Raw genomic sequence first — 15,174 nt, 5'->3', positions numbered from 1 at the left:
ACCTTCCTGAAGTCCACAATCAGCTTTTTTGTCTTACTGACCTTGAGTGCCAAGTTGTTATTGTGGCACCAGCCCACTAGTTGGGGTGTATCTCACTCCTGTATGCATGAAGTTATATAAGATGTTAGGCCTAATTTAGAGTATTGTGTACAATTTTGGTCAACTAGCTACAGGAAAGATCCAACTAGGTTGAAAGAATACAGAGAAAATTTACAAGGATGTTGCCAGGTCTGGAGGACCTGAGTTATAAAGAAAGATTGAATGGGTTAGGACTTTATTCCTGGAACTTAGAAGATTGAAGAGACATATGGTAGGCTCACAAAATTTTGATGAGTGTAAATGGGTTAAAAGCAGGCAGGCTTTTTCCATTGAGTTTGGGTGGGACTACAACTAGAGGTAATGGGTTAAGAGTGAAAGGTAAAAAGTTAAAGGGGAAAAAGAGGGGGAACTTCTTCACTCAGATTGTGGTGAGAGTGTGGATTGAGTTTCCAGCACAAGTGGTGCATGTTAGCTCCATTTCAATATTTAAGAGATTGTTAGTTAGGTAAATGGATGGTAGGGATATTGAGGGTTATGGCCCTTGCTCCCTTTCTAAAGAATGGAAAAAGGGATTGAATTGGGGTTATTGAGGTTGCTGATCAAGCGATTGTGTTGGGGGATTTGGGTTATTGATCAAGGGATCATACTGGGGGAATTCTAGTTGTTGACCAAGAGATGGGTTGGTGGACTGGGGTATCAATCAAAGGATTGGGTTGAGAATTAGGGTTATTGATCAAGGGTTTGGGCTTGGTGTATTGGGTTATTGATTAAGGGATTGGGTTGGGGTATTGGGGTAATGATCAGGGAATGTGCTGAGGGATTAGGGTTGTTGATCAAGAGATTGTGGTTATTAATTAAGGGATTCAGTTGGAGGTATTGGGATTATTGATCAAGGGACAGAGTTGAGGGATTATGTCAGATATTGAGGGTTATTCATCAAGGGATTGGGTTGGGGGATTGGGGATGTAACTGACCATTACACTACTGGTGTTTAGGGAAGCAGTAGAGGTCCTCCATATCTGGTAATGTACAGGACTTTCTTTATCATGTCAGTAGCTTCTTCTCGACCCCCCTGAACCTGGAAGACCAGGAGACAACTCTTAATCTGGCCTCTACCCTTTAATCAATTTGATATGGGTGACCCTACTAAGAACCAAAGCATGAAGCCCTGACTCCAGCCAACATAATTCTCAAGGAAATGGAGGCATGCAAGCCTTCAAACCCAACAAATAGTTTGTAGTTCTCTTGGATGATTGAGTTGGAGGGATTTGCATTATTGATTAAGGAATTAGTTTGGGTTATTGATCAAGGGATTGTGTTGGAGGAATTGGAGTTAGTGATCAAGGGATGAGATTGGGTAGTTTGGGATTATTGATCTAGGTATTAAATGGGATAATTGGAATTATTGGTTAACATATTGGGTTGGAATGATTGAGGTTGTTGATCAAGAGACTGTGTTGGGGGAGATTGGGGTTATTGATCAAGGGATTGTGTTGGAGGAATTGATCAGGGTGGTGTTTTTATTTGCAGGTTGTTATCAACAGATGGGGGGGAGATTATTGATCAATTGTCGATCATTCGATCACATTGATCTAATGTGTGACCTATGATCTAATATCCTTAGGTCAGCAACAAGATGGAGTGGGAACTGGAGACAAAGCGGGAACGGCTGCCTGGTGACACATTGCCTTGGAACCGGCCACGTGTGGCAGAGGCGGGCAGGGTGATGGAGCCACCAGAGCGTGCAGTGCTCAGGATAGCAGGTAGGGCTATGCCAGGTGTAGCGGTGTGTGCATGGCTGCTGGCTGTATCTGTGTGGGTGGAATTGATTGATGTACTGGGAAGGGTGTGGATATGTATATGGTGGGTGATGCTGTATAAATGATGACCATGTGTTATTTGGATAGGTGCTGTGTTAGTCAATCTTAGGTGCTGCATAATGTATCTGAGGTGGACTGTGTGCTGGAGACAGGAGGTGCTGGCCTTGGATGCTCCCCATGGTTTTCACCTATCTCCTGACCTCTTGACTGGGAGAATTCCTGATCTATTCCCACAAAATATAATGTAAGGAGGGAAGCTTGATGGAATCCAGGGACCATCAATGGGTTCTGGGTCACAGGAGTTCTGGAATTTACAGAGAACACAGGCCAGATGGTATCTCCAATACTGCACCTTTCCATTGAGTGTGATGTGACCTGGATGAAAATGTAGATGGCTGGGTTGGTAAGTTTGCAGAGGATACAAAGATACATAGTGCTGTGGATATTATAGAAGATTGGCAAAGGATACAAAGAGATATAGATCATTTGCAGATATGGGTGTAGAAATGGCAGATGGAGATGAACACTGCTAAATCTGAAGTTTTGTATCTTGGAAGGCTAAGAATAAAGAGACAGTATAGTCTCTACGGCATTTATGTACAGAGTGATCTAGGGGTCCAAGTCCATCACTCCCTGAAAGTGCTATACGGGTTTGCAGGGTGGTAAAGAAGACACGTGGCATACTTGCATTTATTAGTTCAGTCAGGAAGTTATGATGCAATTTTGTAAAACTCTAGTTAGTCTACATCTTGGAGGGGGAAGGAGAGCAGCCTGATGTCTTGGTACATATTGGTACCAATGACATAGGAAGGAGAAGCAAAGAGGTCTTGAAAAGAGAATTTCGAGAGCAAGACAGAAAACTGAGAAGCAGGACCTCAGGGCAGTAATTTCTGAATGTGCCACACACCAGTAAGAGTAGAAACAGGATGATCTGGCAGATAAATGCATGGCTGAGAAGCTGGTGCAGGGGGCAGGGCTTCAGATTCTTAGATCATTGGGATCTCTTCTGGTGAAGGTATGACCTGTACAAAAGTGATGGTTGCACCTGAACCCTGGGGAGACAAATATTCTTCTGGGCAGGTTTGTTAGAGCTGTTAGGAAGGGTTTAAACTAATATTGTAGGGGCATAAAAACCAGAGTGAAGGGACTCGTTATAGGACAGATTGTTAAAAAACAAAGTCAGCATGCAGTCAGACTGTCAGGAAGGGCAGGCAAATGATAGGACAAATTTGCAGCCAGTATCAATACATAAGGGATGTAGAATCAAAAAGGGTAGCAAATACAGTACTCAAAGTGTTATATCTCAATGTACAGAGTACAGGTAGTCCCTGAGTTACGAACATCCAACTTACGGACAACTTGTACCTGCAAACCGAGGAAGGAAAACGCCATCCGCCATTTTAAGTTAGATCGCGACGCCATCCGCCATTTTAAGTCAGATCATGACACTGTCCGCCATCTTAAGTCATTGGCATTGACACTGTGTTGAGTGTGTAACTTTGTATTTGACTTAAATTTTTCTTAGCAAGATTCACCCTGGCCCCGCCCCCCTCTTTTCAGGTCGGCTGGTGGCACAGTGAGATCAGCACCGTGCTCAAGAACAGAGGTTCCCAAGTTCGATCCAGTGACAGACCGCTCCCGAGCACGCTCTCCATTTGTGCTGGGTTGATGTCGAGCTCGCAACTCGACCTCGTAAAAAAAATACTGCCACTTCCAGTTTAAATTCTCACACAGTATATTGTGGAGGATCAAATACCCAAACCCAGCACAGCCCCCACTTGTCTCAGTGCGGTGGACTTTAGGACCCGGGGAAATTCAGTGCTGTGGTCCTTAGGACCCGGTGGAGCTCAGGAGCCGGCAGAGCTCGGGACCGGCAGCCCACAGTGTTTCTGTTCCATTGTCAGGAAATGATCACGATTGAAAATAAAGTGGAAATAATAAAGTGTTTGGAAAGAGATGAAACATCATCAGTCATTGGAAAAAATGTTAGGCTACAGTCAGTCCACAATTGGAACAATTTTAAAGGATAAAGTGAAAATAATGGAGCATGTGAAAGGCCCTGCCCCGATGAAAGCTACAATTATTACTAAGCAACACAGTGGTTTAATTAATGGAATACATGCATTTCTTAAGTGTTTTACATACATAGAAAGGTAAAATATATACTATATACTAAGACAAACGTTTGACTAACTGACGCTAAATAATACCGGATGTACTTGTTCCGAATTACGTACAAATCCGATTTAAAGATAACACGGGGACTGCCTGTATAAGAAATAAGAAGGATGATTTGGTTACACTGTTACAGATTGTCAGGTAGGATGTTGTGGCCATCACTGAATCATGGCTAAAGCATGATTGTAGTTGGGAGCTGAATGTCCAAGGTTACAAATTGCATTGGAAGGATAGGAAGGATGGCAGATGGGGTGGCGTAGCTCTGCTGGTAAAGAATGGCATAAAATTAGTAGAAAGATGTGACATAGGATTGAAAGATGTTGAATACTTGTAGGTTGAGTTAAGAAACTGCAATGGTGGTTATATGCAGACCTCCCAACAGTAGCTGGAATGTGGACTACAGATTAGAAAAGGAAATACAAAAGGCATATCAAAAGGACAATGTTATGATCATCATAGGAGAGTTCAACATGCAGGTTCAAATGGGAAAATCAGGTTGGTAATGGATCTCAAGAGAGTGAGTTTGCTGAATGCCTACGAGATGGCTTTTTTAGAGCAATTTTTTGTTGAGTCTACTAGGAGATCAGCTATACTGAATTGGCTGTTATGTAACAAACCGAAGGTGATTAGGGAGTTTAAGATAAAAGAACCCTTATGAGACAGTGATCACAATATGATTGAGTTCAACTTGAAATTTGATAGGGAGAAAGTAAATTCTGATGTAACAGTATTTCAGTGGAGTAAGGAAAATTACAGTGGTGTAAGAGAGGATTTGGCTAAAAAAATTGGAAGGGGATGCCTATAGGATGACAGCAGAGCAGCAATGGCATGAGCCACTGAGAAAAATGAGAAAGGTGCATGATAGATATATTCTAAAGCTGAAGAAATACTCAAATGGCAAAATAGTACAACTGTGGCTGACAAGAGAAGTCAAAGCTAATCTAAAAGCAAAAGGGAGGGCATACAACAAAGCAAAAACTAGTGGGAAGATAGAAGATTGGGAAGTTTTAAAAGCCTACAGAGAATAACTAAAAGAATTAATAGAAGGGTAAAATAGAAAGATAAAAATATTTCATCTTTTATGAAATATGAAAGCGAGCTAGCAAATAATATCAAAGTGGATAGTAAAAGATTTTTCAAATACATTAAAAAAAGAGAGAAAAGAGTGGATGTAGGACCACTATAAAATGAGGTCGGAGAAATAATAAAGGGGAGCCATGGAGATGGCAGATGAACTAAAGGAATATTTTCCATCAGTCTTCATGTGGAAGACATTAGCAGTGTGCCAGATGTTGAAGGATATGAGGGAAGAGAAGTGAGTGCAGTTACTATTACAAGGAGAAGGTGTTCAAAAAGCTGAAAGACCTAAGGGTACATAAATCAACCAGACCAGAGAACTGCACCCTAGGGTTCTGAAAGAGGCAGTGGTAGAGATTGTGCAGGCATTAGTAATGTTTTTTCAAAAATCGTTGGAATCGAGCATTGCGCCAGAGGACAGGAAATTTGCAAATATCACTCTTTAAGAAAGGAGGAAGGCATCAGAAAGGAAATTATAGACATCAGTGGTTAGGAAGATGTTGGAGTCAATTGTTAAGGAGTATTTGGTGACATAGGTCAAGATAGGACAAAGTCAGCATTGTTTCCTTCAGGGAAAATCTTGCCTAGTGAATCTGTTGGAATTCTTTGAGGAGATTACAAGTAGGGTAGATAAAGGGAATGTGGTGGATGTCATATATTTGGATTTTCAGAAGTTCTTTAATAAGGTGCCACACATGAGGCTGCTTGCCAAGTTAAGAGCTGTGGTATTACAGGAAAGTTGCTGGCATAGTTAGAGTACTGGCTGATTGATAGCAGGCAGCAAGTGGGAATAAAAGGGTCCTTTTCTGGTTGGCTGCCAGTGACTGGTGGTGTTGGGACTGCTTCTTTTTATGCTGCATATCAATGACTGAGAAGATGGAATAAATGGCTTTGTTGCTAAGTTTGCAGATGATATGAAGATTAGTGGAAAGGCACGTAGTGCTGAGGAAACAGGTAGGCTGCAGAAACACTTAGACAGATTAGGAGAATGGGCAAGAAAGTGTCAAATCAAATACAATGTTGGAAAACAGATGGTCATGCACTTTGGTAGTAGAAATAAATGTGCAAACTACTTTCTAAATGGGGAGAATTTCCAAAAATTGGAAATGTAAAAAGACTTGGGAGTCCTTGTGCAGAACACCCTAAAGGTTAACTTGCATGTTGAGTTAGTGGTTAGGAAGGCAAATACAATGTTAGCATTCATTTCAAGAGGTCTAGAATAGTAGAACAGGGATGTGATGCTGAGGCTGTATATGTCACTGATGAGGTCTCACCTTGAGTATTGTGAACAGTTTTGGGCTCCTCATCTAAGAAAAGATGTGCTAGCATTTGAGAGAGTTCAGAAGAGGTTCACAAGGACGATTCCGGGAATGAAAGGATTATCATAAAAGGAACATCTGATGGTTCACTAGGATGCTGTTTGGATTAGAGAGTGTGTTCTATAAGGAAACAACACAAGAACAGAATATGTTACAGTACAATACAGGCCCTTCAGCCCAACATGTGCAGACCTATACAAATCATTTATCCTTCACTCCTACCTAGCCCATAACTCCCCATTTTTCTAACATTCATCCTTCTCTCAGAGTCTTATAAAAGTTCATTATGTACCAGCCTTTCCCACCGCCCCCTCCACACCAGTTTCATCTAGGCACCCATTATTCTCTGTGTGTAAAAAAAAATCTAACTCTGACATCTCCCCTAAACTTTCCTCTTTTCACCTTGGTGTAGGCCATGCTGCACTGGGAAAATGTCTCTAGTTGCCCACTTTATATATATATAACAGCATTATGAAGGACCCCATGCACCCCTCATACATGAGAAGATCATCGGGGTCTCTCTTCCCGCCATCACGGACATTTACACTACACGCTGCATCCGTAAAGCAAACAGCATTATGAAGGACCCCATGCACCCTCATACAATTTCTTCTCCCTCCTGCCGCCTGGGAAAAGGCACCGAAGCATTTGGGCTCTCATGACCAGACTATGTGACAGTCTCTTCCTCAAAGCTATCAGACTCCTCAATACCCAGAGCCTGGACTGACACCTTGCCCTATTGTCCTGTTTATTATTTATTGTAACGCCTGCACTGTTTTTGTGCACTTTATGCAGTCCTGTGTAGGTCTGTAGTCTAGTGTAGCTTTCTCTGTGTTTTTTTTATGTAGTTCAGTCTAGTTTTTATACTGTGTCATGTAACACCATGGTCCTGAAAAACGTCTCATTTTTACAATGTACTGTACCAGCAGTTATGGTTGAAAAGACAATAAAAGTGACTTGACTTGACTTCTTCTCATCTTGTACACCTGTATCAAGTCACCTTTCATGCTCCTTCTCTGCAATGAAAAAAGCTCTTGCTCACTCAACCTGTCCTCACAGCATATATTTTCTAATTCATGTAGCATTCTGGTAAATCTGCACCCTCTCTAATGTTTCCACATTCTTCCCATAATGAAGTGAACAGAACTGAACACGATACTCTTCAGGACTGTAAAGGAAGGGGAGAAGTCAATAGTAGAAGGTAGGGAGGGAGATGTAGAAGGGGAAAGGTGATATGCGAAACTGGGAGACAATAGACAATAGGTGCAGGAGTAGGCCATTCGGCCCTTTGAGCCAGCACCGCCATTCAACGGTATCATGGCTGACCATACACAATCAGTACCCCATTCCTGTCTTCTCCCCATATCCCTTGACTCCGCTATCTTTAAGAGCTCTATCTAACTCTTTCTTGAAAGCATCCAGAGAATTGGCCTTCTGAGGCAGAGCATTCCATAGATCCACAACTCTCTGGGTGAAAAAGTTTTTCCTCAACTCTGTTCTAAATGGCCTACCCCTTATTCTTAAACTGTGGCCTCTGGTTCTGGACTCCCTCAACATTGGGAACATGTTTCCTGCCTCTAGCATGTCCAATCCCTTAATAATCTTATGTTTCAATCAGATCCCCTCTCATTCTTCTAAGTTCCAGTGTATACAAGCCCAGTCACTCCAATCTTTCAACATATGACAGTCCCGCCATCACAGGAATTAACCTCGTGAACCTACGCTGCACTCCCTCAATAGCAAGAATGTCCTTCCTCAAATTTGGAGACCAAAACTGAACACAATACTCCAGGTGTGGTCTCACTGGGGCCCTGTACAGCTGTAGAAGGACCTCTTTGCTCCTATACTCAACTCTCCTTGTTATGAAGGCCAGCATCCCATTAGCTTTCTTCACTGCCTGCTGTACCTGCATGCTTACTTTCAGTGACTGATGAACAATGACACCTAGATCTCATTGTACTTCCCCTTTTCCTAACTTGACTCCATTTAGATATTAATCTGCCTTCCTGTTCTTGCCACCGAAGTGGATAACCTCACATTTATCCACATTAAACTGCATCTGCGCACTCACCCAATCTGTCCAAATCACTCTGCATTCTCCTAACATCCTCCTCATATTTCACACTACTACCCAGCTTTGTGTCATCTGCAAATTTGCTAATGTTACTTTTAATCCCTTCATCTAAATCATTAATGCGTATTGTAAGTAGCTGCGATCCCAGCACTGAGCCTTGCGGTACCCCACTAGTCACTGCCTGCCAGTCTGAAAAGGAACTGTTAATCCCTACTCTTTGTTTCCTGTCTGCCAACCAATTTTCTATCCATGTGAGTACCCTACCCCCAATACCATGTGCTTTAATTTTGCCTGCTAATCTCCTATGTGGGACCTTATCAAAGGCTTTCTGAAAGTCCAGGTACACTACATCCACTGGCTCTCCCTTGTCCATTTTCATAGTTACATCCTCAAAAAATTTTAGAAGATTAGTCAAGCATGATTTCCCCTTCATAAATCCACGCTGACTCGGACCGATCCTGTTACTGCTATCCAAATGTGCCGTTATTTCATCTTTTATGAAAAAGGGGGAGAGAGAGAGAGAGAGAGAGAGGGGCGGGGGGGGGGGCAAAGGAAAGAGCTGGGATGTTGATTGGTGAAAAAGATAAAGGGCTGGAGAAGTGGGGTTTCTGATATGAGAGGATAGAAGAGCATGGAAGAAAGGGAAGGGGGAAGAGTACCAAAGGGAGGTGATGGGCAACAAAGGAGAAGTTGAGAGTGGGAAACGGGAATGGTGAGGGGGGGGTTGGGGGGCAGAACTGGAAGTTTGAGAAATCACAGTTGATGCCATCAAGTTGGAGGCTACCCAGACATAATGTAAGGTACTGTTCCTCCAACCTGAGGCCATGCTGGCAGGAGAGGAGTCCATGGACTGACACGTCAGAATGGGACTGGGGAGTAGAAATGAAATGGGTGGCCACCGGGTGATCCCACTTTTTGTGTCATATGGAGTGAAGGTGACCAGCAAAGCACTTTCCCAATTTCTTTTCTCCAATTCTAACCTCACTCCCTTTGAACATGCTATTCTCCACACTCTCTGCACTAATCCCAACCTCACCATTAATCCCACGGATAAGGAGGGTGCGGTCGTAGTCTAGCGCACTGAACACAATGGGTCTCACTGATTTACAGGAGGCTACACTGGGAGGACTGGATACTGTAGATCACTCAAAAAGACTCACAGGTGAAATGTCATCTCACCTGGAAGAACTGTTAGGGCCTCTGAATGATAGTGAGGGAGGAGGTATTGGAGCAGGTGTGGCACTTGCTCTGCTTGCAACGATAAGTACCAGCAGGGAGATCAGTGGGAAAAGGAAATGGTCCCTGTGGAAAGCAGAAAATGAGGGGGAAGGACGTGTGGACATCAGTGAGTTAGACTGGCGGGAAGAATATTAAAAACAAGACAGCTTTATTGAGCAGATGATATAGAGGGAGGCAGAGTAGAAGGGCTTTGACTTAATGGGGCTTTGGCGATTACAGGTCGAGGCAAGGTAAGTTACTTGTGAAGAATAGGAATAGGAAGTATGTCTGTGAGGTCAGTGTTCTGTACTGGTGTTGGATGTGGGATGTCCAGGAGACTCCCAGTCTCCCAGGCAGCCACATCTGTGCCAGGTGCATCGAGCTGCAGCTCTTTAGGGACCGAATTAGGGAACTGGAGATGCTGCTTGAAGATATTTGTCTGGTCAAGGAGAGTGAGGAGGTGATAGAGAGGAGCTATAGGCAAGTAGGCACACTGGGGCCTCAGGAGACTGATAAGTGGGTAATAGTCAGGAGAGGGAAGGGCAAGAGTCAGATGCTAAAGAATACCCCTGTGGCTGTCCCCATTAACAATAAGTCTCCTGTTTGAGTACTGCTGGGGAGGACAACCTACCTGGGAAAGCAACAGCAGCTGCGCCTCTGGCACAGAGTCTGGCTCTATGGCTCAGAAGGGTAGGGAAAGGAAGAGGATGGCAGTAGTGAAAGGGGTTTTTATAGTTAGGGGGTCAGACAGGAGATTCTGTGGACGCAGTAAAGAAATGTGGATGGTAGTTTGCCTTCCAGGAGCCAGGATACTGGACGTTTCTGATCGCATCCATGATATCTGGAAGTGGGAAGGTGAACAGCCAGACATCGGGGTACGTATCGGTACCAACAACGTAGGTAAGAAAAGGGAAGAGGTCCTGAAAACAGACTACAGGGAGTTAGGAAAGAAGCTGAGAAGCAGGACCTCAAAGCTAGTAATCTTGGGATTGCTGCCTGTGCCATGCGACAGTGGGTATAGGAATATAATGAGGTGGAGGATAAATGCGTGGCTGAGGGATTGGAGCAGGGGGAAGGGATTCAGATTTCATCAGGATCTCTTTTTGGGCAGGCGGGACTTGTACAAAAAGGACAGGTTGCACTTGAATCCAAGAGGGACCAATATCCTGGTAGGGAGGTTTGCTAATGTTATTGGGGAGAGTTTAAGCTAGAATTGCTTGGGGGTGGGAACTGAACTGAAGAGACGGCAGAAGAGGCAGTTGGCTCACAAATAGAGAAAGCTTGTAGATAGTGTAAGAGGCAGGATAGGCAGGTGATCAAGAAGGGATGTGCTCAGACTGATGGTTTGAGATGTGTCTATTTTAATGCAAGAAGTATCATAAACAAAGTGGATGAGCTTAAAGCGTGGATCAGTACTTGGAGCTATGATGTTGAGGACATTACAGAACTTGGATGGCTACTTAAAGTGTCAGGCTTTACATGTTTCAGAAAGGACAGGGAGGGAGGCAAAAGAGGTGAGGGTGTGGCACTGCTGTTCAGAGATAGAGTCTCTGCTGCAAAAAAGGAGGAAGTCATGGAACAATTGTCTACTGAGTCTCTGAGGGTGGAAGTTAGAAACAGGAAGAGGTCAATAACTCCACTGGGTGTTTTTAATTTCCCCAATGCTAGAGCAAGGGGTTTAGATGGGGTGGAGTTTGTTAGACAGACAGACATACTTTATTGATCCCGAGGGAAATTGGGTTTCGTTACAGTCGCACCAACCAAGAATGGTGTAGAGATATAGGAATATAAAACCATAAATAATTAAATAATAATAATAATAATAATAATAATAATAATAATAATAATAATAATAATAATAATAATAATAATAATAATAATAATAATAATAATAATAATAAAATTATGACAAGTGCAAATAAGTCCAGGACCAGCCTATTGGCTCAGGGTGTCTGACACTCTGAGGGAGGAGTTGTAAAGTTTGATGGCCACAGGCAGAAATGACTTCCTATGACGCTCAGTGTTACATCTCGGTGGAATGAGTCTCTGGCTGAATGTACTCCTGTGCCTAACCAGTACATTATGGAGTGGATGGGAGTCATTGTCCACGATGGCATGCAACTTGGACAGCATCCTCTTTTCCGACACCACCGTCAGAGAGTCCAGTTCTACCCTACAACATCACTGGCCTTACAAATGAGTTTGTTGATTCTGCTGGTGTCTGCTACCCTCAGCCTGCTGCCCCAGCACACAACAGCAAACATGATAGGTGTGTTCAGGAAGGTTTCCTGACACAATATGTAGATAAGCCTTCAAGGGAAGAGGCTGTTCTTGATCTGGTATTGGGAAATGAACTGGGAAATTGGGAATTGGGAATCAGGTGTCAGATTTCTCAGTGGGAGAGCATTTTGCAGATAGTGATCACAATTCTAGCTCCTTTACCATAGCATTGGAAAGTGATAGGAACAGACAAGTTAGGAAGGTGTTTAATTGGAGTAAGGGGAAATATGAAGCTATTAGGCAGGAACTTGGAAGCATCAGGGAAATGTATGGCAGAAATGTGACAAATGTTTAGGAGATATTTGCGTGGAGTTTTGCGTAGATACATTCCATTAGGAAAGGAATATAGGGTATAGGAATCATGGTATACAAAGGCATTTGGAAATGTAGTCAAGAAGAAAAGAAAAGCTTACAAAAGGTTCAAAAAACTAGGTAATTATAGAGATCTAGAAAATTATAAGGTGAGCAGGAAGGAGTTTAAGAATGAAATTAAGAGAGCCAGAAGGGGCCATGAGAAGGACACGTCTAATATGCCATAGAAGGATGTTATGGACGAAATGGGAGGTGAGGACTTAGATAAAATCTCTGTCATTGAAGAGAAAGTGATGAACAAACTACAGGGCCTGATGGTAGATAAGTCCCCTAGTCCTGATGGGATGCATCCCAGGGTGCTGAAGGACTTGGCAGAGGTTATACTAGACACGTTGGTAATCATTTATCAAAACTCTCTAGACTCTGCGCAGGTCCTAGCGGATTGGAGACAGCAAATGTCACAACACTTTTTTAAAAAGGATGTAGGCAAAAGACGGGCAACTCTCGGCCAATTAGCTTAACGTCTGTAGTTGGGAAAATGCTTGAAGCTGTCATTAATGAAGAAATAGTGAAACATTTAGAAAGAAGTGGTTCTATTAGACAGACACAGCATGGATTCAGAAAAGGCAGGTCCTATTTGACAAACTTACTGGAGTTCTTTAAGGACATAATGAGTGCAGTGTATAGAGGTGAACAGGTGGACATTGTATTCTTGGATTTCCAGAAGGCGTTTGTTAAGGTGCCGCACAAGAAACTTATAAATAAGATATGGATACATGGAGTCGGAGTAAGTATATTGGCAGGGATAGTGGATTGGTTAACCAATAGAAGGCAGGGAGTTGGTATAAATGAGTGTTTCTCCGGTTAGCAGTCAGTGGTGAGTGAGTTGCCACAGGGGTCGGTGCTGGGCCCGCAGCTGTTTACCATTTAACTTGATGATTTGTAAGAGGGAACTGAGTGTAGCGTAGCAAAATTTGCTGATGACACTAAACTGAGTGGAAAAGCAAATTGTACAGAGGATGTGGAGAGTCTGCAGAGGGATATAGATCGGCTAAGTGAGTGGGCCAAGGTCTGGCAGATGGAATACAACGTTGGTAAATGAGAGATTATGCACTTTGGAAGGAATAATAGAAGAGCAGATTATTACTTAAATGGTGAAAGATTGCAGCATGTTGTCATGCAGAGAGAATTGGGAATGCTTGTGCGTAAATTACAAAAAGTTGGCTTGGAGGTACAACAGGTCATTGAGAAGACAAACAGAATATTGGCCTTCATTGCTAGAGGGATTGAATTCAAAAGCAGGAAGGTCATGCTGCAACTATACAGGGTATTGGTGAGGCTGCACCTGGAGTACTGTGTGCAGTTCTGCTCTCCATAATTAAGGAAGGATATACTGGCTTACTGGCTTTGGAGGCAGTGCAGAGGAGGTTCACCAGGTTGATTCCAGATAGTAAGGGGTTAACCTATGAGGAGAGATTGAGTTGCCTGGGACTATACTCTCTGGAGTTCAGAAGAATGAGAGGGGATCTTATAGAAACATACAAATTTTTGAAAGGAACAAATAAGATAGAAGGAAACTTTTCTATTGGTAGGTGAGACCTGAACTAGGGGACCTCAAGATTCAGGGGAGAAAATTTATAACCATATAACAACTACAGCACGGAAACAGGCTATCTCAGCTCTTCTAGTCTGTGCCGAACGCTTACTCACACCTAGTCCTAATAGCCCGCACTCAGCCCATAACCCTCCATTCCTTTCCTGTCCATATACCTATCTAATTTTACTTTAAATGGCAATACCAAACCTGCCTCTACCACTTCTACTGGAAGCTCATTCCACACAGCTACCACTCTCTGAGTAAAGAAATTCCCCCTCGTGTTACCCTTAAACTTTTGCCCCCTAACTCTCAACTCATGTCCTCTTGTTTGAATCTTCCCTACTCTCAATGGAAAAAGCCTATCCATGTCAACTCTATCTATCCCCCCCCATAATTTTAAATACCTCTTATCAAGTCCCCCCTCAACCTTCTACGCTCCAAAGAATAAAGAACTAACTTGTTCAACCTTTCTCTGTAAATCAGGTGCTGAAACCCACGAAATGTTCAAGTAAATCTCCTCTGTACTCTCTCTAATTTGTTGACATCTTTCCTATAATTTGGTGACCAGAACTGTACACAATACTCCAAATTCGGCCTTACCAATGCCTTGTACAATTTTAACATTACATCCCAACTCCTATACTCAATGCTCTGATTTATAAAGGCCAGCATACCAAAACCTTTCTTCACCACCCTATCTACATGAGATTCCACCTTCAGGGAACTATGCACCATTATTCCTAGATCACTCTGTTGTACTGCATTCTTCAATGCCCTACCATTTACCATGTATGTCGTATTTGGATTATTCCTACCAAAATGTAGCACCTCACACTTATCAGCATTAAACTCCATCTGCCATTGTTCATCCCGCTCTTCCAACTGGCCTAAATCTCTCTGCAAGCTTTGAAAACCTGCTTCGTTATCCACAACACCACCTACCTTAGTATCATCTGCATACTTACTAATCCAATTTACCACCCCATCATCCAGATCATTAATGTATATGACAAACAACATTGGATCCAGTACAGATCCCTGAGGCACACCACCAGTCACCGGCCTCCAACCTGACAAACAGTTATCCACCACTACTCTCTGGAATCTCCCATCCAGCCACTGTTGAATCCATTTTACTACTTCAATATTAATACCTAACGATTGAACCTTCCTAACTAACCTTCCATACGGAACCATGTCAATGTCATAAATGGACAGGAGGCTGGACCCAAGAGCAGGACGCAGGCACTGAAGTACTAG

At 43.0% G+C, this 15,174-nt stretch overlaps 1 protein-coding gene across 1 annotated transcript in view; it reads left to right on the top strand.

The window, feature by feature from the left end:
* Nucleotides 1-15,174, top strand: part of LOC132395227 (plectin-like) — a 430,787-nt gene that overhangs the window by 38,863 nt on the left and 376,750 nt on the right. Inside the window, exon 2 of the mRNA XM_059971513.1 lies at nucleotides 1,664-1,802. Within this exon, the coding sequence (XP_059827496.1) occupies nucleotides 1,676-1,802 (127 nt within the window). The 5' untranslated portion in view covers nucleotides 1,664-1,675. The remainder of the gene's footprint in view (nucleotides 1-1,663; nucleotides 1,803-15,174) is intronic.

The sequence above is a fragment of the Hypanus sabinus genome, chromosome 6 (assembly GCF_030144855.1).
Source record: "Hypanus sabinus isolate sHypSab1 chromosome 6, sHypSab1.hap1, whole genome shotgun sequence".
In the NCBI taxonomy this organism is placed as follows: Eukaryota; Metazoa; Chordata; class Chondrichthyes; order Myliobatiformes; family Dasyatidae; genus Hypanus; species Hypanus sabinus.
The sequence above is the reverse complement of the archived record's forward strand: the minus strand, read 5'-3'. Positions and strand labels throughout refer to the sequence as shown.